This window comes from Sciurus carolinensis, chromosome 4 (assembly GCF_902686445.1).
Source record: "Sciurus carolinensis chromosome 4, mSciCar1.2, whole genome shotgun sequence".
NCBI lineage: Eukaryota > Metazoa > Chordata > Mammalia > Rodentia > Sciuridae > Sciurus > Sciurus carolinensis.
The window spans coordinates 98,200,626-98,223,053 of NC_062216.1; the positions used below are offsets into that span (position 1 = coordinate 98,200,626).

The window sequence follows — 22,428 nt, forward strand, 5'->3', positions numbered from 1 at the left end:
CACCTCTACAGAAGCTAGCACAAAAGCCCCCAAAATAGACAATAGGAAGAATGCTTTTATAATTTTGAGAATGCCCATGGCAAGGTTTCTTTTAGATCCACTGGAAATTTCCAGGCTCTCCCTATATTTATAATGGGCTTGAAACCATTATATGAACCTCCTGTCAGGTGTGGCTGTCTTTGAAAACGACATGACTAAACCACACGACAGACTTTGATATCCCTGGTGCTATTCATGTGTGCAGATTCCAAAATCTAATCCACTAAGAGATGCAAAAAAATTTTGCTTATAATTTTAGTGGAATTTTGTGAAAAACTGAATTTAGGTTTTAGAAATGATCAATTTATGGAGCATTAGGAAGTATGCATAATTTTAGCATTTCTTCCTTTTATCTCATTTTATATATTTTTACTTGATTTGACAAGCATTTATCCAATATGTCTTGTTATAAGCAAGTGAATGAAAAATTATGTTATGATAATGTATCATAGTAATTGTCTTCATCTGAAATGCAGTCTCTCAAATAAAAAAAGGCAAATAGGCTTCATTGTATTTATTCTAAAGACCGTCTATGCCAAATTGGCTACATCCAGATTCCTTTTCTATCCTTTCTTTTTCCAGTCTAACACACTGCCAAACTTCTAAAGTAAACAACTGCTGTGTAAGTTTTCTTAATGTTCTAGTACAGTGGTGCTTAAGCAGGTCAAATGGAGAACATCCTGAACAACATCAATGAAGTTTAAAGACTTCACTGAATGGCATGGCTGAAGGATGAAAAATGTCAAACATCTTGCTTATCTAGTTAAATATTAGTTTGGTTTAAAATTTCTCCTCTGTAAGTAATTAAAGCAAATTAAATGCCTGGATATTAAGAACAATCCAATTTGAGACCAGTGAGAAAGGCTGCCCTTGATGTTATATGGCACAACAGCCAGACCTACTTACCACCTTATTCACAGTTCTAGTTCATCACTGCCAAAAGAACGTGATAGTGACAGTGTCTTGCTGCACTTGTATTTTCAACATGTACATATGGCATGAGACACTTATACTGACTCACCAATTTCATTCTGCAGAGAAAGATTCCGAGACAGATTCCTCAGGAGAGAGACTGCAGTCTTTTTCACGCTTGGATCACCAACATGCAGCATCTTTCGGGTATGCTGGAGGCCGTTTTCCTTCTGGACAACCGTCTGGGCTACTGATGTTGGCATCTGTTTTGCGAGATGTCCTGTAAGTGCTATTACATTTGATTTCATGGTAATATTAAGGGTTTTTTTTTTTTTTTTTTTTTTTGGTAGATAACTAGATGTTTGAAAAACTAGAACTGTGGCATTAAGAGCATAGCAATGGTAATGTACCAAGCAAATATGAGGTCCTAGGTTTGCTCCCCAGCACAGCATGCACAAAATAAGTAAGTCAACAAAAATATACACATATTGAAAAGTAAATAACTCCGTTAAAAAAAAAAAAAACTAGAACTGAAATAAAACCAGTTTAAAGATACTTTCTTTAAATTCTTATTAGGTTTCCAATCTAATTACCAGATAGAAACAGTTGGTTTAATATTTTTTAAATGCATTGTTGGATTTGGTTAGCTATTACATTTTCTGCATTTATATTTATAAATCAAATGGGTTTTCTTTTCCTTTTCTTGTGTTTCTCTTATGGATTTGATAGAATTTAGTCACATAGCTATACATCAGTCACTCACTTCTGTGGTGACATGGAATCTGTGTTCGCCTAGACAGTCAACTGAACTAAGAAAACATTTTAAAGGAAGACATCTTTGATTATCACTTCAACTTATTTACTGGTGAATAGCTTAGTTATCTTTTCTGTTTCTTTTTGTTTGTTTGGGCATTTCACATATCTGAACAAGCTTTGTCATTTCCAAACAAAATCCAGTTTATTCTGAAAGAGATGTCTGGCTTTTAAAGAAAGGAATGTATTGCTTATTAGGTTATTTGTAATTCTTGGCTTTGAATCAGAGGTCACATGTACAAGTTGCTGGTCGAGGTCCAGGGCCACTAGAGGCAACTCAGACTTGGAATTAGGCAGGCAGTCTTCTTTCAGAGGTTCTAAATATTGACTAGGCTCTTCATAGCATCAACAAACCTCTAATTCAGGCCTTGGTTTGCGTTTGTGGCTTCATATTAGGCTTCTATTTGAAGTTAATTTTGGAGCTACCATACCAAAAATTCTTATAACTCTTGACATTGTTCAGGATGCCGTTTGTCCCATCTAAACATGTACGCCCCTTGCCCCAGCTGTATCCTTCTTTTTCTTATATTTCTCTACTCCATGTTAGAGAGGGGGTTCTTTTTTTTTTTTTATTATTGTAAACAAATGGGATACATGTTGTTTCTCTGTTGAGAGGGGGTTCTTAATATAGGGTCCAGGATAAGCTACAGAGAGGGGATGGGAAATCCCTAAAATTATTCCTGTGTTTATATTTGACATTCTCAGGGAAATAGTGCATAACTTTCTTTAGGTTCTCAAAGTGTATACAACTCAAACACGTTTAATTACCACTATTTCAAAAATGTTTGTTCTACTGTTAGATGAATCACAATTTGTCTTTCACTAATTTGCAGAACATTTTGGTAGACTATTTACTATTCTCTGGGAGGAATCCACTTCCCATAGCCATCTGGGGAAGAAGCTATTCATTCTGTACATCTCCTGTATATTGCGCTGGGAGGTAGGCTGGGCATTCCTCTCTCTCCCTAACAGCCTGTCTAGATGACACTGTCTTCCCTCGGATGCAGAAGCCCTGCTCTTTGAGTTACTCCATCCAGTTCTAACACTGTATGGCATTCTCTCTGGAGGCTCTGGAGCTGATTCACAGCCCTCTCCACCTTTTATCCATGCACAGTTCCTAGACTTCCCCAAAGTCACTGACTTCCATCTTCGTGTACCAGCTGCTTGCTCTGGTGGTCACACAGAACCTGTGCTCATTGCCTCTGGAAACATAAATCTGGCAATGCCACGCTCTGAAAACATCTTCCTGTCCTCCTTGCTCTCCCTCCCTCACTCCTAACACGTTTCTCTTCAGCCTCATCGAGAACCCCAGTCCTGAGCTGGGGGTATCATTTAGTAGTAGAGCACCTTCCCAGCCTGTGTGAGTTCCTGGGTTTGATATTCAGCATGCCTAAAAACAACACAACAACAACAACAACAACAAAACCCCCAGCCCTTTAATCTCAACTTTCATTTCCCACACCTCAAGTCATCAATCCTCCCCTGTCTTATATTTCTTATTTACACTGGAGTACATGGACCATTACATCAAATATTACCTTTCTAAAAACCTCAACATGCTTGTCATTCTAGCTTACATTACACCCATTTACCAACACTGCAATGTGGGGTTCCTTTAGCTTTTTGTCCTTTCTGATTTTATACTTGGCTACCAAACACTGCTAGAACAAACAGTGTGCTTTCCTACTGGTAATTCTGCAAATTTATGGTCTCCATTTTCCATTGGGAACTCAAATATTGCTAGTCAATCCGCTATAAACAACAGCAGGGATTTCAAAGCCTTGTACCAGAGTGATCCTTCTACAGCTTAATCTGATTATGGTTCACCTCAGTCTTAACCTTTCCATGACCCTCCACTGCCTACAGAAGGAAGGGGAGGCATCTCGGTATGGACCACCCAGCTCCTTGCCTGGTGCCTTCCTCACCACTACTCCTAGTTCTCCAGGCTACAACTATTCTAAGCAGTGTGTCTCCTCCTACTAGATCACATACTCCTTGAAAGGAGGGAACTTCAGGTTCTCTCCGTACACAAGTATGCTTTCCTTTCAAAGTTTGGTTGCATTTTTAACCACAATGCTAATTGATAAGACAAATATTGGTTTTATCCTTTCTCAATTTTGTTCAAAACAAAGATCAGGCTTCTGTGTAACTCCACTAATATTAAAAGTGAATGTGGATTCTGAAGTAAAGAATAAATAACATTTTTATTCCCTATAAGAGTGCTTTTCTCTATGGGGACAGATAATTGAAGATTAGCCTTACAATGAGCTATTTTGGAGAAGTGTAATCATTTGATAATCAATGCAAATAATATAAGCTTAAGGCAAAGAATATAAGCTTAGTTGAAATCATTTACAGAATCCATAAATATGTAACCTTGCATAAAATACTGGGAAGGGAAATAAATTGTTACTATTTTATGTATTTTTTTTACTTTGCTGGTATAAAGTAAGTACATCTGGAAAGAAAATCAACACTTTATTTTGTAGTTGAATTTCTAGAATAGAAAGCACAGATATCCTTTTTTTCCCCCTTTCCTTTCTTTTGTGGGGCTGGTGATTGAAGCCAGGGCCTTGTGCACACTAGGCAAGTGCTCTGCCACTGAGCTACATCCTCAACCCCACAGATGTCCTTTCTAATTCCGTACTACAATAGACATACGTTGTTTTTGACTTCCCAGCATTTATTCTTCCTTCATTTGATGACGACATTCTGGTTTTCCATTAGAGAGCCACTCCATTACCATTTCAGTTCATGTTGTACAAGTGGCCATGATCCTTTTCTGCTCAAATTCAGGCCCCTGGCACATTACCCAGGCCTGGCCTCACGCCAACCTCATGGCCTCACGCCCACAGGTCCTGGTTGAAGAGACTCACATCAGACCAAAGAACCACATTTTCTCAGTTCTTAATAGAGCAACTGGAAAAATAGTTTTTTCTTGTGGAGACACCAGGCTGGTAAAATGTAAGCCTAAAATAATTCCTAGCTATCTTTGTTGCTATATGGGTAGGGCCTTTGAGAGCAAAACCAATAGAGGGAAATAGAACTCAGGGATGGAAAAAGTCATAATCATCATTGGAGTATCAAAGTCCAGTCAGGACAGAAGAAGACCCATCTTGAATCTTTTTCAGTTCCAAGATAAATTCCATTTCCCCCCCTGAAGTTTGTTTAGGGCTGGATTCTGAGACCTGTAACTGAAAAAGCACTGAGCAATACAAGTATCTATAAGTCTTGTACTTACAGTCTGACCTAGTGTTACAGAAGCTGAGGCAATTCCTCAGAACTGTCTTGACTGAAGTGAGGAAACTGCTCTTACCTCATTTTTTCATCTCTGAACCTTATGTAGGTATGTTTATAATGTCATTATCTTAAAAAGTAAGAAAATGGACATGGTACTTACTGGGCCACTCCCTGCCGTGAGATTCTGGAGAGCTCCTAAGGATGCTTCCTGTGTGTAGTTTCGGATGCTCTTGGCGATCAAGGACAAATACATCCTTATCACAATAGAGTGCCACAGCCACTCCACACCCTTGGGGTTACTCTTTTCCTCTGGCATTGGCACGTCCTGATATTGCTAACCACACACACACAAAAGGGAATCCAGAATTAATGCACTTGAAGGGATGTCTAATTCTACATCCAAGCCAACAGACCAGAAATACTATGTAGAAATACTAACAATTTGCATAATAAGAAGCCACTGAAATAGAAATTTAGAAAGCAAATATGTATGATTTCTAATTACTTAACTCTTAGCTTACAGTAACTATTTCTTCCTAACACCACTCCACATTCCCCAACCTCCTATTTCACAGTGAGAGACCATTAAGAGAATTAGACTAGGCACAGGTCCTTCTAGAATGGTTTTCAGGCTACTTTTAAGTTAAAAGTTAAACTGGTCAAAATCACTCTAAAGATAAGAAAAACAGTACTGTTCTCTCAGAACCTCGTGTAGTGTCCATGATAGCATCAGCATTCTAAATTTACCAGTTGTTCTCCAAGTTCACAGACACCAAAGTGGAGAAGGGCAGATCTCGTTTTTTCAGTTTTCATGTCAGTATGGAAATACATATGTTATTTTTTCCTATGAGGTTTGATTTTATTGTGTCTGAAGTTTGATTTCAGAATTCCCAGAGCCAAATATCAGGGCTACTTTTAATGTTTAATCAAAATATATACTTCCATCTGTACTGCACTAAGGTTATTTCCTAACCTACAAGGTGTACAGTAGTATAGTTTAAAGGCTAACAATGTACTTCTGGAGCCAGATTGCTGGAAATTCAATTTTTTTCCCTCCACTTATTTGCTGAATGAATCTGGGAAAATTAATGAACTTTTCTGTACCTCTACTGGAAAACAAAGATATTAATAACACATGCCTCATAGGATTGATTTAAGGATTAAAAGACCTTAAAATAAAATAGTGTTTAACATATATTAATTACTCAGACACAGACACACACACACACACACACACACACACACACACGCACACACACACACTCATTTTTGGTCTCCCTGCTTCTCTCTCTTTAGGACCTCCCAATATACCTCTTTTACTTTCCTGCTTCGACTGCCGAAACACCCAATACTTTTGTTGTTGTCAGTCTGGATATTCCGGTTTTGAATATAGATACTCTGGGAATACTTCTCTGGAAGCTCTGCCTCCAGCTGGTAGGAGAGATTATGAAGAATGCACACACAATTCTCTGTTGCCTGGGAAAAAAAGGATATGAATATTGTTCACATGCATGTAGATATCCTTTGGGTGCAATTTCCCAGGGCTTACTAGGCTTCAGCTCTTACAAGGCTTATTGGCTGCAAATGAGTACACTCAGATGGGGGCAAGTCCGGGGGAGGGGCATCTGGGTAAATGGAATGACTGATTATGGCTGGAAAGGCTAAGGTTAAATCATGAATGATCATGAGTACAATGCTGAGAAGTGGAAGCTGGATTTCTTAAAAAATGGGGAAGGTTTCTAGTTTACTTTTTCTTTGATTTCTAGAGGTGCTGGGATGGAAACCATGTCCTCATGCATGCTAGGTAGGTGCTCTGCCACTGAACTACTTCCCCAGCCCTCTAGTTTACTTTTTAGAGTGTGTCCACAACAATTTTATATTTTAGATACATAATTAAGTAGCTATGCTGAGTTGGATAATAGGAATTGATATTGTTTATAGGGACCAATTAGGAGGCTATTGCAATAGCTAGATGCACACCTGACAGCAATACTAGCACAAGAAAAGAGTGGATGAACTAAGTCTTCAGAGGTAGAATGTGATATGTTGCCCAGTGGAATGGGATGTGAAGCAAGGTAGGTAGGCAAGGATTACTTAGATTACTTTTTTTGGTGAACAGTGATAATCATTAAGGATTGTACAGAGAAGGATAAAGTCTGGGGCAAAGGGAAGAAATGAATTTAAGTTTAATGCTGAACATTTAGTATTTGGGCACCTACTAAATATCCACATTAAGCTGTTAAACAGATAACTAGAAATTTGCGCCTGAAAAATAAATAATAAGACTAGATAGATTTTAATATTTCTAAGCACATATGCAAAATCTGTGGCTCAGCAAATGACCAGTGAATAAATCTAAATTCAAGCAGCTATTCTAAGACTATTCTGAAGCAACACAGTAAGTCACAATAGGAAATTCAAAATGTGAGCTACTTTACTCTCACATTACCTTGTCATCTGGCTGGTAATCTGCAATGGTTCCTCTGACATAATGGACCAGAGAGTCGATGAGTCCATCACATCTTCTCATCACTTTCCTCCCATCAGGGCCTGCTGAACTCATGTTTCTATTAGGACAAATAAACAAGAAACTATAGGCCATGTATCCCACAGGTGTTCATTCTGAAGCTTTACTTGATGCTTCTTTTAGTATTTGGAAATGCCAAATTTGTATAGATGTGACAGTTATCTGAGACCAATAAATCATTAACTGCCTAATGGTCGTCACATCCAAACACAATTTCTCAACATATCCATACAACACACAGTAACCTCAATGCGTTTTCTATATACTTCAAGTACCAAGGTCAAAGCATTATTTACCCAATCTTCACCCTATTTTGAGAAGGCAGAAATGAGGCAGGTGCTTTGTAACTGAAAGAACAAATGGTACATTAGAGATAGCAATACATGGGCTATCCAAGTCCCAAGGTACTCCACATCTCAACTCCAAATAACTTACAGTTGCTCTGGGCCTCAGTTTCCTCATTTGCAAAGACATTATTTTGGAATTCAGGTTTCAGTATAAACAATTTTGATAAAGATTAAACCAAATGCTTTAAAGTGTGATGATCCCGTAACTAAAATGGCAGAGACATGTCAAAGAAAAGTTTCCAGTGTGCACGACCCGAGTCAAAAACGTGACCTATAAATATCTTCGCACTTAGTCTCTTTCTAATTTTGCTAAGCATGACACCCTTCTATAAACAGTAACCAAGTCTACAAGTGGAGGTTGCTTCCTTATAGAGAAAGGAAGCTTATCAAACACAGCAAAGTAATGTATTTGGGGATTACATTGCAGATGTAGACCATGTGATTGCAAAGGCCTTTCTGCCCTCAAATACTGCTTTTAAAGAAATAAATGTGCCCAACATATTTCAAGAGCTAAAGGAAATGGGAATCCCAGAGAGATCTCTTCTATAAGTTGATTTCTGTGAAACTAATAATTCTTGACTGCTGTTATCAACCATAAAAATGGCAATCTCATGACTCAATAGTTGAGGAGATAAAGTCTAATACACTGAAAACTTAGAACATACTAATAATTGAAAGTTGATAAATTGATACAATGAGATTTTTTATTTTAACAAAATCCCTTCTGTGATTTTGTTTCTCATTTGAGTTTTCTTTTTAAAGATTCACTTCCTTATTTATTTATTTTGTGTGGTACTGAGGACCAAACCCAGATCCTTGCACATGCTCAGCAAATGCTCTGCCACCAAGCTACGTCCCTGGAACCCTTAAATTTTGCTGTACTTGGAAAAAGTCTGACACCTTGTCAATTAAAAAAAAAAAAAAAAAAGATAATGAACGAATTCGTTTACTGGAAATAAAACAATTTTTATGTTTTTTTCTTGGTCAAGAAATGATCATTTAAACCAATATGCTTTATGTATTCTCTTGGAGCCCTTTAGAATGATGGAAACTGAAGAAACTTGACAGAAATTGAAAAAGCATCTTTTCTGCTTCCCAATTTTACACACAAAGAAACTGTGCTCCAAGAAGTTTAAGCAAATTAGTGGTAAAGTTGGGATAGGAAGACCTTATTTATTCTATGCTCAGGTTGGTCCAGAAGAACAAACCTCATCTAACATTCATTTGCGTCTGTCATTTGTTCAGCAAATACCATATGTCCCCAACCACAAGAAAATGTTATCATATCCTGAAAGTTTCTCTTTGGCCTTTTCAACCTCTGTCTTGAAGAAATGGCAGTAGTTTCAAATTGCTTTGAAAAATTAAAAGGTCTGTCTTGGTCATCAGCTAAGCCTACTACATACCTTGCAGATGGGTGACTGAGCTTTGTTTAATTTCAGGGTGTTTATTTTGGGTCACAATGGTAATTCATTGGCAGTACTACCAGTTCACATGTACTAACTGTTGTCTTGTAGTTTAGTATTATCCAGACTCTACTTGCTTGAAATGAGACTTATCAGGGGTTTCTGGCAGTTGATATCTTTGCTGACAGAAAGTGCATGGAACCCCACTGCTTCAGTGTTTGTGCCTGCATATCAAAAATAGTTCCCATCTTACTTAACTACCAAATATGAACGATAAGTACAGATTATTTTATACCTCTTAACCCATCAAAAGAAGCCATTAGACAGAAAGTAATTTGTTATTGTACTAGTCTGAGAAAAACCAATAACTGTAGAAAATGATACACCTTTCTGAAAGTATTTTTCAAGAGCTAATACTTAAATCTATGGAAATCAGAGAATTAATATGGCTACACTTAGTTGAACTGATCCTTTTAAAATGTGATCCCTGAATCCTGAAAAATATTACTATTTCTTATATGTAATTCAATGTGGGCTTAATATGGAAAAGAACTCAGAATTATAAATGAAATATAACAAATCATTTATCTTATTGAAAAAGAAGAGAATGAGTTCCAAAGAGTTTAAGTTACTTTTCCAAACACAGCAGTTACTTGATAATGATTATCAGTTACTAATAGAACATATGGGAAATGTTTAATTTAGTGCCCATGGTTTAAATGTGGCTAAATTATAGGCTCATTTTTCCTGGTAGAATATAGCCTAAGTCGGAGAAACATGTGGGTACCTTTAAGAAAACAAAAGCTATGTACTGTGTATACTCATTTTTTAAAAACAGGTCTTTGTCCTCGGGGCTGCAGGATAGGGGCCAGGGCCTAAGAAGAGGGGGGAAGTGATGGAAGAGATGAACTCTTCATAGGAAGGCAGGGCTTTTGGAGTTCTTTCTCTCACTGGGCCCAGAGGGGGCATCAGCTTGACCTGCAGCCAGTAAGTTGATACCAGAGAGAATTTTTCTGGCAATGTGATTTGTAGTAGAGGTGGGGAAGACAGAATTTGAACCTCTGTATGTCTCTGAGAGGTCACAGACTTCAGGTGTCTTATCTAAAGCAAATCTGTGACTCTTGACCCTCTCCAAGACCACTTATCTCACACATTCCTGAGTGTCACAATGAAAAACAGAAAAGAAAACAACACATCAGGGACCTATTGTTCAAAGGAGGAACAGTATGTTTCTGTTAAGGTTAATGACTGTGTGATGAAACCTTAAGTTCCTAAGGTAAATTAAAGAATGGGCCAAGTCAAATGGTAAAACTAGATGCCATTCAGTGTGTGCACTAGACATTTATAGTAGGCAACTTATGATGAGCTGTAATTTTCCAAAATCTTCAAAATTAGGGTACCCAAGAATCTCATTCAGAACACAGACCTGTGACTGGCATTTAAAATCAGGACTGACTGCTTCTAACAGCATTTCTACTAGTCTTTCCACATTAGGTGTTTGTGTGACTATGTGCATGTATGCTCTCACATATGTCTAGTTTTCCAGCTCTGGAAAGAAGTGTGTTATAACAGAGACTGTTCAAGCTCAGTGTCTAATATGTAGTCAAGTGACCTGGGGAAATGATGAGCCAATAGAAAATATTTAGAGTCAAAGATTATAGATCTATAGTTAAGTTACCAGGACATGGGAATGGCAGAAAGAGATTGGTGTACAGCTTTTCAAGATACTTCACCAACAAAACATAATTTGAAGAGGCAGAAATTTCTCTTTTAAGTAGGGCTATTTCTATTTGACAGTGGTGTGATTTCTTACTGATCCACCATTTATTTGTGCATTAAATACAAGACATAGTGGTTATGGTGCCAGTTCAGCATATTGAGATAGTGACCACCACATGTCATAAATTGTGCAGTTAGGCCTCAAGTGGTCCCGGTCCATTAAGTGCTTGGTAGGAAGACTCAGAGTCCATTCCAAGACCAGAGTTGTCACTTGATAAGACACTGACTGATAAGGAAGCATCCTTCTTCCTCCTGTTATTTGAGATTTAGGTCTGGGTTTTGTTTATCTCTCAACTGATACATGTCAAACAGTTGGGCCTTGTCTGTTACTAATCAAGAGAAAGCAGCAGAGGCAGCTTGTGGTTGCATTCAACAAAAGGGGAGCCTCATTTGAACTGGCAGAGGAACTAAATCCCTATGCCAAGAGAAGTGCTTGTCTGTTACTCTGAAGTCAACATTAGTTCCTGAAGTTATCAGCAAACATCAGCCAGTTTACTGTTCAGTCTGCAAACAGAAGCACTGGGAGGTAGAACAAGGTTACACAACATCTACAATGTGGTCCTTTCAAATCAATATTAATCGTATAAAGATATGTCAGAATCTTCTACACATCAAAAATTAGAAGAGGGTGGAGGAAAAAAATCCTTTAGCTTTGCTTTCCTGCATTTTTGGATCTTTCAAAGGAATTCTGTAATCAATTCAGCCAGAAATCATGTGGTTGGTGGGCAACATTCATTTCCTCTTGATTAGCTGGAACAGATTGTTTGGGGGTAGAATGCCAAATTCCATAAAAATCGATTATAAACAGCAAACTGCAATTTAAAGAGTACACAGAGGAGCCACTGCAACTTGAATAAGCACTCCTGACATCTATAGGAGATGTCTGGGTATCAGACTAGGATTAATAAGATGCTCAAGACCTAGAGTAGAATAATATGATGTCCAGATATTTTGCATCTCCAAGACACGCACTGACTTTAAGCTGCAGGACAGTGACAAAGTCATTAGTTGTTTTATATCAACCCACTCATTTAAAAAATAATATATTAAAAAATTTAGGGTCTGGGGGTGGAGCTCAGTGGTAGAGTGTGTACTTAATATGCTCATAGTCCTGAGTTCAATCAGAAGCACCAGAAACCCCCTTATTTATTTATGAAGAAGTTCGGTCTATGATATTAGTTTAAAAAATGTTTTTAAAGACTTCTGGTGTTGTAATATACAGTTCATAGAATACCACCTTCAATTTAAGCTATACACAGGGATTTTTCTTTATACATTAAGATGTTTTTAAAACTCTCTGACAAAGACACTCTTGGGAATTCTCTCCTTTTCTGTCCAAGAAACTCAAACTAATCAATGCAGAAAAACCAGCAAAAATAATCCTTCTGATATAATAAATAAACATTATTCTGTTTCCTTTACTTCTTCCTCTCTGTTATTCCTATTCATGTGTTTTCTTTAATAATTATCTCAGAATCAGGCTCCAAGTAGGAGTCAGTATTTATGGACTGGTAAGAACAGAGTTTCTCTAGCAAAGAGATGTATATAATTTCTGTGAAGGGTAGTTTTATTTTTAAAAAAATTTTATTTGTTCTTTTTAGATATACATGATAGTAGAGTATATTTTGACATATTATACATACGTGGAGTATATCTTCCCATTCTTGTGGTTGTACATGACGTGAATTTGAAGGACAGTTTTTGATGTGAATCAATCTGGCAAGGAGGTGAGTAGGACAATGGAAAATTTTAGTCTCAAGAGAAGCAACCTTTCAAAGGGCTTGGTTGGTTGTAGATAGACTACTTGACAATTCCAATGAGACATGTACTGTGTTTTTTTTTGTGTGTGTGTGTGGTACTGGGGATGGAACTCAGGGCCTCATGCATGTTTGTGGAGTACTCTTCCATTGAACCACATCTCTAGACCCCTTTTCTCCTCCTGAGATATAGTCTAAGTTGCCCAGGCTGGCCTTGAACTTGTTATCCTCCTGCCTCGGACTCTTGAGCAGCTGGGATTACAGGTATACATCACCATACCCCAGCTGGGACATGTAGTCTTAAAATCACAGGGTTTGGGGAAACTTGATGGGGTGACCAAGTGAGTGTGGTCATATTTTTTTTTTCTTTTTTTGTACCAGTTATTGAACCCAGGAATTGAACCCAGGGGCGCTTAACCATGAAGCCACATCCCCAGTCCTTTTCTGTATTTTTTATTTAGAGATAGGGCCTCACTAATTTGCTTTGAACTCACAATCCTCCAGTCTCAGCTTCCACAACCATTGGGATTACAGTGGTATGCCACCAAGCTCGGCCATATTGGTTTTGACTGATTGGTTTGTTTGCTTTAAAAACTTAAGAATTGTGAGAGATTTTAAAATAATGACCTAATAACCCCCTTGAAGTTGAGTTTATAAAACAATCATTTTCAAAATCAAGACCTTATTTACCCATTTAAATACAGCTTATACCTTTAAATTTACTTAAAGAGAGATTTACAAAGTAATTTAATCCATTAAACTATGTATTTGCTTGAATATCTGAAATAACCAAAATAAGACATAGTTGTGACTGATAGTGTGACATAATTAGAAATATTGCCAATTCCACCAGTAAGAGACTTCGTATTACTGGTGTTTACATATCAGGTCTGAAGAGTTTAGATAATTAAGTAACAAGGTTAGGGTTGATAATCAATTGTCTATTTCTAGGTAAGTCATTCTCTGGGTTGAACTGTCTGGATACTTCCACTGAGTTTCCATTTTGTTTCCACTGTTACATCTCTCATTCATAGATTCATAGTAAGTTATTTTCCAGAAGTAATTACACTTAGATTATGATTTAAAAAAAATAACTTCTCTCTCGCTTTAAAAATCTATATTCTTATGGAAAACCAAATGAGTTATTAGTTAATCAAGGAAATTAGACTCCCATTTTATTTTCAATTATATTTGCTAATGTTTTATTATATATATTATCTTAGAATTGGGAGGGGGAACCCCCACTCAAGTGAGGTAACAAACGTGTCATTCTCTAAAAACTTTAATTTGAACTTCATATTGCTGGAGTTTATATAACAGGCCTGAAGAACTGACAATGGTTAGTCCCTAATTCCTGAGAATTTGAACATCATTAAGTTTTCTGTGAATTTACAACAAATGCTCACATTTTAAAATTATAGTATGTATGAAAAAATATTAACTTTAATGTTAGTAAGACAAACCATCCAAATGTATATATTAACTCAGGTGTGAATACACATCAGCCTTGCTACTCTGCAGTTTGATACCATTTAAATACTTTTCAGATATTTTATTTCAAGTATATGATATTATAATTTATCCAGACTGCAGTGATATTACAGACCCCTAATTAATCATCTTTTAAAAAATTTTTTTAGTTGTCAATGGACCTTTATTTATATGTGGTGCTGAGAATCAAACCCAGTGCCTCACACATGCTACCCAAGCACTCTACCACTGAGCTACAACCCCAGCCTCAAGTATCTTTTTAATTATCTGGGATTATGCACAGGGCTAGACCAAACAAGTACTTTTCAGTCATGGATATTTAGAAAAAAGGATGGATGAGTAAAGTTAACTGGAATGAAAATGCATAATTAAGGAAATGTAGATGCAATAAAGCTCCAAAGTTTGTTATTCAGATATGCATAAAAATTAAATTTCAGTACATTTTGTGTGTGTACAAGTTTAAGAAGGCAGGTGTAACTGAATCTATTAAAAATTTACACAGAGACATTCTTTTCCAGAGAGTGACTGGTTTAGATATTCCAAATAAAACTGCCATTTAACTCATGGCTAATTAAGAAGACTGATACAGCTTTTCTTTAAAAAGTTAATTTGCTTTCTTTCCAATTCCCACCCCAGCTAGATTTATAGTAAAAATGATGATGAAAGTTTCTTTTAAGACATCCATAAATTCTAGTCAATTTATGTTATAATAATAAAAGCATACTGTACATTCATCAGAACATATTCACACACCATGACATGTGGAGGAAAGTGAAGTTTAAGTATTTGGAGGAGCCATGTATTACCAATTACTCTTCCTCTTCAACTGGCATACATAAGCATAAAATATATTTGAGGAAAAGGTATATGTTTTATAATATGCTATGGTAGTATGCTGTCATTTTATCCTATCATCTTAAACAAAATCACAAATTCTGGGGTGGTTTTCATCATGCAGAACCAGATTGTGTTGATAAGATAAAGGCAACAATTTTATAAGCCTTTCTTGTAAGTAAATGATTGATAAACTGTACTAAGGCAAAATGAATTTTCAGGGATTTATTAATTGATATTTTAATATGGTTATTTAAAAATGATAGAGATAGACTAGTTAGTTGATAGAATGTTGAGCTAAGGATTGAGAGGGACATTCAAAAACCTACTCATCCTTTCACAGTTCCTTAAGTGTGACTTTCTCCAGAAAATTTTTTCAATCCTCCATGCATTGTTAGTCAAGTAATCCCAGACTTCCATATCAGACTATTCATACCTCTTTTATACTTCTTGTCAAAGGAACTGTCATTATTTCCTCAGGTGCCTGTCTCCTCCACTAAACCCTGATTCCTCCTGGGCAAAGATAGATCCCACTTCTCTCTGAAATATCCAGAGATAAAAACATGCTTGGGATGGAGCAGTCACTTAATAATTACTCAAAGAATAATGAGAGGGTTGGAGGAAAGCAAGAATAAAGGCCAACTAGTGGTAAGGGGCCAACCAAGAAGGCTGGACTAGTTGCCACCCTCAAATTTCAGACAACTGGTTTTATAATTGTGGAAGTGTCTCTGGTACTTAATGTCTTCAAATGAAGAATGAGAATATTAACAGAGGCTGCCTAGACATGTTTTTGTTTGGCCTGAAATGTTTCCCAAAACTGACTCTCCCTCCTCTTGGGGCAATCATTTTCACCACTCTCTAGCCCAACAGAGCTGCCATTGTGCCTCACAGTCTTATATGCCTACCCACTTAAGTGCCTGCCTGAAGGCACTTATTTCTTACCTATAAATTGCTTCTGTCTCTTGTCGTTTAAAAGAAGAAAGAAGAATGGGGGAGGAGAAGGAAAGAAGAAAGAAAAGAAAAGAGATGAAAGAAACCATAATTATTATATGGAGGAATGGAGAAGTAATGATAAATCTTTGGCAGAAATTTCAGACTTATCCCTAATAACAATCATTGGTTTTATGCTACCTCCATAGGTTTTCTAATTAATGAAGTGGAAGAAACAAAAGGTTACATTAACTCGCAAGGAACTGGTAGTATGAATTCATACTAAACAAAAAAAAGGCGGCTTGTGATTATGTGTGTGTGTGTGTGTGTGTGTGTGTGTGTGTGTACGTGCGCATACAGAAACTATGGCTTTTTTGGTAATGTACAATTCTCTAGTTGTCACATAAATCTTGGAATTTGAGATATTTGGAAGAATATCAATTATTAAATATTTTAACTAAGTTATATTGATTACTCCAAATAAATTTAGATTATTTTGGGAAAAAAAAGAATGGGATATTTTTGTAGGTTTTCTCCAATCACAACAAGCAACACACTAAAAGTTTCATGATATCTTGCAAGAAAACAAAAGAGTTGGTCAGAGAAATATGCCTATATTGGTTATTCACATTTTGATGTTAGAATAATCAATTAATGGAAATTCAATGCCAGTGGTGCACTGGAAAATGTTTAACAGTCAGCATTCTGGAGGCAAGGGGAGTTTGCTGACTTGTAGCCTTTGCCAATTTCTTAATAAAAATACTCCCATCATGGTCGGTTTTAAGCTACCAACATGATGTCACTGAACATGGAGTTAAGAAGGGATGCCAACACTCACTCACTCACTGGCTGCAGTACACACTAGAGTATACCAATTTTTCTCTTCTTCCAACTTGAATGTTACTGTTCATTATGCTAGTATGATATTATTTAAGACAAAGACTGAAACCTGTATGAGCACATGGTTACCACTAATACAAAATCTGTATCACCTTTCAGTGAGTGATTTCAATCAGGAAAAGTATGTAATTCCAAAGGACCTGAAGAAAACGGCAAGGTTCGTAGAAATGCCACTGCAGGCAGACACTAATCCTGTGGATAAATGATCTGATGCCTGACCAATATGTGGTGCCTGACAGTGTGGTATTGGTCTTTTCAAAGAAGCAGTTGTGCATGTTCTAGCCAAATGCTGTCTCACTGCAGCAGCTCCCAGCTGGTAGTACTGGAGTCACTGGTGCTACAAGTTTATTAGCAAAGCAAACACCTTACCTGCAGAGCAGATTCACTCAGCTCTGCTGCTATATGCAGACCAGAAATGATCTCAATGGCAAGTCATTAGTGTGACTTCTCCAAAGTAGATGGAAGGGATTTACTACATTAATTTGAGTCAAACACAATGCCAAAAACACTGCTCATGTTGCCAATTAGGTTCATAGTTGGCTCTGAACCCACTGGGGGAGAGAATACTCAAATTTATAGCGATTAACATATTTGCTAAATTTGTGCAACTAAGACTCTTATTAAGTGGTCAACATCCGAAATAAACTGAAAAAGGTTGCACATGCTATAAGGAACCAAGGTGCCTTCTTAAAATCTTTTTTGAGTAAACCAGGGACATAAAAAAGCAATTACTCAATAGATACTTCCAGTGTCATTGAAATGGGCACTATTTGATGAGAGGTTCCTTAAAAGTCTTTTCTTACATTCTAACATCTTGAATATACTAGCAGCCTTTATATTCACTGTGACATCTATTCTGAAGTTATCTACATTGCTGTCTCCTTTCTTGGAAAGATGTCCCACTTCACAATCCTCATCTTTTGTATCTTCTCTGTATGAAATGCAGTTCAGAGATGTACTTGCACAGAGACTCTAAAACAAAAACACTGAGATGCAGAAATAATACCCTACTGAGAACTAAGGCTGACTGTAAATTGGTCTATCTGACCCTGTGATGTGAGAATGAAAAGAATAGAAGTTCTTTACATGTCAGTAATCTGTGGACCTATGGCAAACATTAAACATCTAAAATAAGAACCCTGGCTTTGAAGACAGATTTTTTGAATTTGAGTGCAGTCTACTACTATCAGTTATATGACTTTGGAAAAAAAAATCACTTAATGTCTCTGAGCCTCAGTTTCCCAATCTACAAAATAGGGAAAACCTATTCTATAGTGACTGCTGCTGAGTTTAAACTGAGAAAAATCTAAAAAGCATTTAGAACGGTTTCTAGAACATACTACACAATAAATGTTATTATGGTTATAAATTAAATAAATAAATAAATGAAATAAAAACATATGTAATAAGCATATATAATATGGCATTCAGTTTCCCAAATTTTTGCTATATTTTGATTTTGGAAGTCATTCAAACCAGTGTTTGGTTTGTTTTTCTAAACTGTTTAAGATGGTATCACTCTAACTGGAGTGTATTCAGATATTATGTATTTTGGAAAATCTGTGTTAATCAGGGCATCACTTCCTCCAAACAATGTTCATCTTCTGCTCCTTATTCACAAGGGGAGTCAGTTAAATCTCTAACATCTTTGCCTTTAGCTATTAACCTTCTCAATATACTTTTCTTGTTAATACTATATATTTGTCCTCTATACTAGAGAATTTTGCTTACAGAAGAAAAAAATATTAAATTCTTAACATGACTTTCAAGGCCCCCACAATGTTTCCTTCCTCTGTGTTTCCACCTACTGTTGACAACTTGCCACCAAACTCCATACTTTTGCCAGACTTGATTAATCACCTGACTTACTATCTATGTATTTTCATTTGCTCAATTTATTATATTCAAATATTTGATGCTTACTTATTAACATGCTAGATGCTCTGCTAGGTGTAAGGGATTAAAGATTTTTTTTAAATGCTTAGGTTTCACTTTTAAGAAATTAACAATCTAGCCAGGGATGGTGGCAGCATACCTGTAATCCTAGCAACTCTAGAGGCTAAGGCACGAGGATCAAGGCCAGCCTCAGCAATGTAGCAAGTCCCTAAGTAACTTAGTGATACTCTCTCAAAATTAAAGAAAAAAAAAAGGGACGGGGGATGTGGCTCAGTGGTTGAGTAGCCCTGGATGTAATTCCCAGTTTAAAAAAAAAAAAAAAAAAAAAAGAGAAGAAATTCAAAAGGCATGTAAGCGACTCATCACAAAATATAAAGTGATAAAATCTGTAAAAGTGGTGACCTGCCTATGAATTCCTGTTCGAATCCTCATAATATGCAATGACTTTTGCTGGGGAAGCTAGAATATGTTTCATAGAAAACTGGAAACTATCTTTGGAATTAAATGATTAGGAGATTAAGTTTCCAAAAGGCAGACAATAGAAAATGTTTCAGGCAAATAAGATTAAATAAAGCTTTGCATTCATGAAAGTACATATAACATTTAAGCAAGAATAAGTATTTTGGGGGTATAAGTATGTCTGTGAGAAAAGGGTAGTAAAGAAGGTTGGAGATAAACTGAAAAAGGTTGCACATGCTATAAGGAACTAAAGTGCCTTCTATTTCTGTTTGTCCAGCAAATACTTTCATCTCTCTTTGCCATTCTTGCTGTAAAGCAGACATCTGACTCAAGACTCGACCACTTCAGACAATGGTGGTTTGAATGTTGTGTACCTTTCTGCAACAGAGCTAGGGATAAAATTTTGGTGTGACTGCACAGTCATTTGAAACAGGAAGCGAAGTTTTCTGCTTCATGGTTCAGCAAGGACTCCCTATGATTAGGTTGTCTGCTTAGTGGAGGCTTGTTTGACTTTGCAGAGAATAAGCCCAACATGCAGAGGAAGAGTAAGCAGAGGTAAGTTACAACTCAAATAAGAGTAAGTCTAAGGATGCCGAATTTCCAGTCCCGGTCTGAGAGGTCACAGTTCCTGGTCCTTTTCCTTCACTTCTACAACTGACCTTCAATACCTCAGCCACATGAGTCAATGAAGCCCTTCTTGGTTTCAGGGAATTTGATTTTGGTTTCTGACATTTTCAATGAGAAGACTCCTGACCAAGACCTCTGTCATGTTAAGAACTCTGTTTTACATGGTAAGGCAATGGCAACCACACAGAAATTTTAAGACAAGAAATGGGTTTGAGCAGGTGAGTGACGTGCACTAGAAAAGGCTGTTCCGGTGGGCAGTACAGATGATGGATTTGAGGAGGACCATTTAGGCACCTTTTTACACCTTTTGAGAATTTGGTTCTCTGTCGTTAGAGGATTTCTGACTATGGAAATAGTCTAGCCAGGTCAGTTCATTTGGCACCTCTTCTCTGGTGCCTTTCTGATTTGCTCAGTTGGTCTGTGTTCCTGTAGGCTTCACTTGTACCTCTGAGACTGTGGGTCTCAAACTTCAGGATCCATCAGAATCACCTGGAAGGCTTCTTAAAACTAGATTGCTGGGCTCCACCCTGGGAGTTTCTGAGTCAGAAGGTCTAAGGTGGGACCTGAGAATTCTATCACATTCCAGTAACCATGCTTTGAGAACTGCTCTTCTGAACATTTAATTGCAACTGGATTCCAGTTCATTTGCTCATATATATCCCTTGCTAGATTAAAAGTTCCTTAGGGATTTCTTATTCATCTTTGTACAACTTTCAGTAGCTACCATAATGCTTTACATACAAAGTGGTATTTGATATGTACTACTGTGTGATTAACTGGAGATAAAATCAACATCTTATCATAATAAATTCCCTCAGTTACCATTCATAGTCTCTCAAAAAATAAACTGTGTAACTGGAAAAGAACTGAATCAAGGCAGAATGCATTTCTTCTGGGTTAACTAATTTTGATTAAATCACCCGCCTGAGGCAGGAGAGTGGGGCAGCATTACCTTAGGCATCCGGTGACGTTGTAGAATATGTCAAAATCGAGCAAACCATTTGCTTTGGGGTAGTCTCCTTCAGGCCACCCTGAGAAGGGGATGATGATATTCTCAGTCAGGGTGAGCAACGCTTCTGTTATCATGAGATTCTTGAGTTTGTCATTTGAGGACAAATTCCACAGCAAACCTAGAAAAAAAGCACAGTTACCATGGGAACAGTGTAGTGCAGGGTCACAACAACTGCTTGTGACCAGATAATACTTTTGCTTCCAGGACTGTAACTAGGTACAAAAAGGAGAGCAAATGGGTGGGAGGGCTAAAGAACCCCATTCTCCAACTGGAAGAAACTGTTCATTAGATGGCAATGGAAGCGGATTAAGAACAATTACATATCTATAACTTGTGACATAAAATTGTGCAGGTTTAAATTAATTAGGAAGTGTGAAAAAAAAGCCAGAAATACTCAAACCTTCATTGTTGTTTCTCTTAAAAGACCCTATGAAGCTGACCTCATTGGGATAATAAACTCTGCACTCATCAACAGGGAGGCTTGAAATGGTACAATTCTAACTAAGTCTTCAACATTTCAAGAGTTCTATTTTTTCTCCCTTAGACACAGGGGGAGATTGTCTTCCCTGCCTCCTGCTCTGCACCGGCTGTAACTTTCACCTGACATTTACCTCCCATTCATAGTGGGAAGAGCCTGCAGAAAGCCTTTCTCTAGGCCTGCCAATAGTAGGCTAGTTGACATCACCAGATAATGTTCACTGACTCCAACCCAGTGAAAGATGGAATTCGTGCCCTCCAGGAATTTATGCTGGACACCTCAGGTATTTCTCATTTTATAGTTTGATAGTGAAGGACAGAAAAGAATACTGCACCTTCTCTATCTGCCAATTTAGATGGTCTAAGTACTGGTCTAGGACTAGAATCACATTCACTCATATAACTTTCCCTTTCTTCTAAACTCCCCCTGCCCCGACTCCCCACAAAGAGAAAATTATATAAGCCAAGCAGGAAAATATTAACAGTATACCGTACTTTCCAGTGCATTTGTGAGATAGAGACTGAAGCTTGGTACTTAGAGAGTAGACAGTAGCATATACATCTAGAAATTGTTTTTCTTATAAATTAGGTGCCCAAATATTGGATTTAGTGGAAGAACTATGTACCCTTTGCTTGCTATTCCAGTGACTCCCAGCAGCTATAAACTTGCCTTGCCATCTTTCATGCCTCAAAAGCTCACCCCTCACTGTCACTCAAGAAAAAGGAAAGAATGAAGGGACAGAAAGAGAAGGGATGCTTCTTCCTTTTTTACACTATCCTCTCTCTGCTCCCACTGCATAATACTTACCTCTTAAGTTTACTATACAGTTTGTCCCAAGGAAGAGAGAGCACAGTTGTAGAGAACAATCTATTTTATGAACTGAGCAAACATGGTGGTCTTGGCTGAATTTTAATGAAGTAATTGTTTGCATGGTTAAAGCTGGTAATAATTCACCCACACTTCTATTTGACCCAATCAATTAGA

General features: G+C 37.2%; 1 protein-coding gene across 2 annotated transcripts in view; it reads right to left on the reverse strand.

Annotated features, from left to right (window-relative positions):
* Positions 1 to 22,428, reverse strand: part of Pkp2 (plakophilin 2) — an 83,333-nt gene that overhangs the window by 8,215 nt on the left and 52,690 nt on the right. For both annotated transcript variants that reach the window (XM_047549865.1, XM_047549866.1), the window contains exons 6-10: positions 20,907 to 21,084; positions 7,454 to 7,571; positions 6,316 to 6,480; positions 5,165 to 5,338; positions 1,061 to 1,214 (exon numbers count right to left, since the gene is read on the reverse strand). In XM_047549865.1, the coding sequence (XP_047405821.1) occupies positions 1,061 to 1,214; positions 5,165 to 5,338; positions 6,316 to 6,480; positions 7,454 to 7,571; positions 20,907 to 21,084 (789 nt within the window). The remainder of the gene's footprint in view (positions 1 to 1,060; positions 1,215 to 5,164; positions 5,339 to 6,315; positions 6,481 to 7,453; positions 7,572 to 20,906; positions 21,085 to 22,428) is intronic.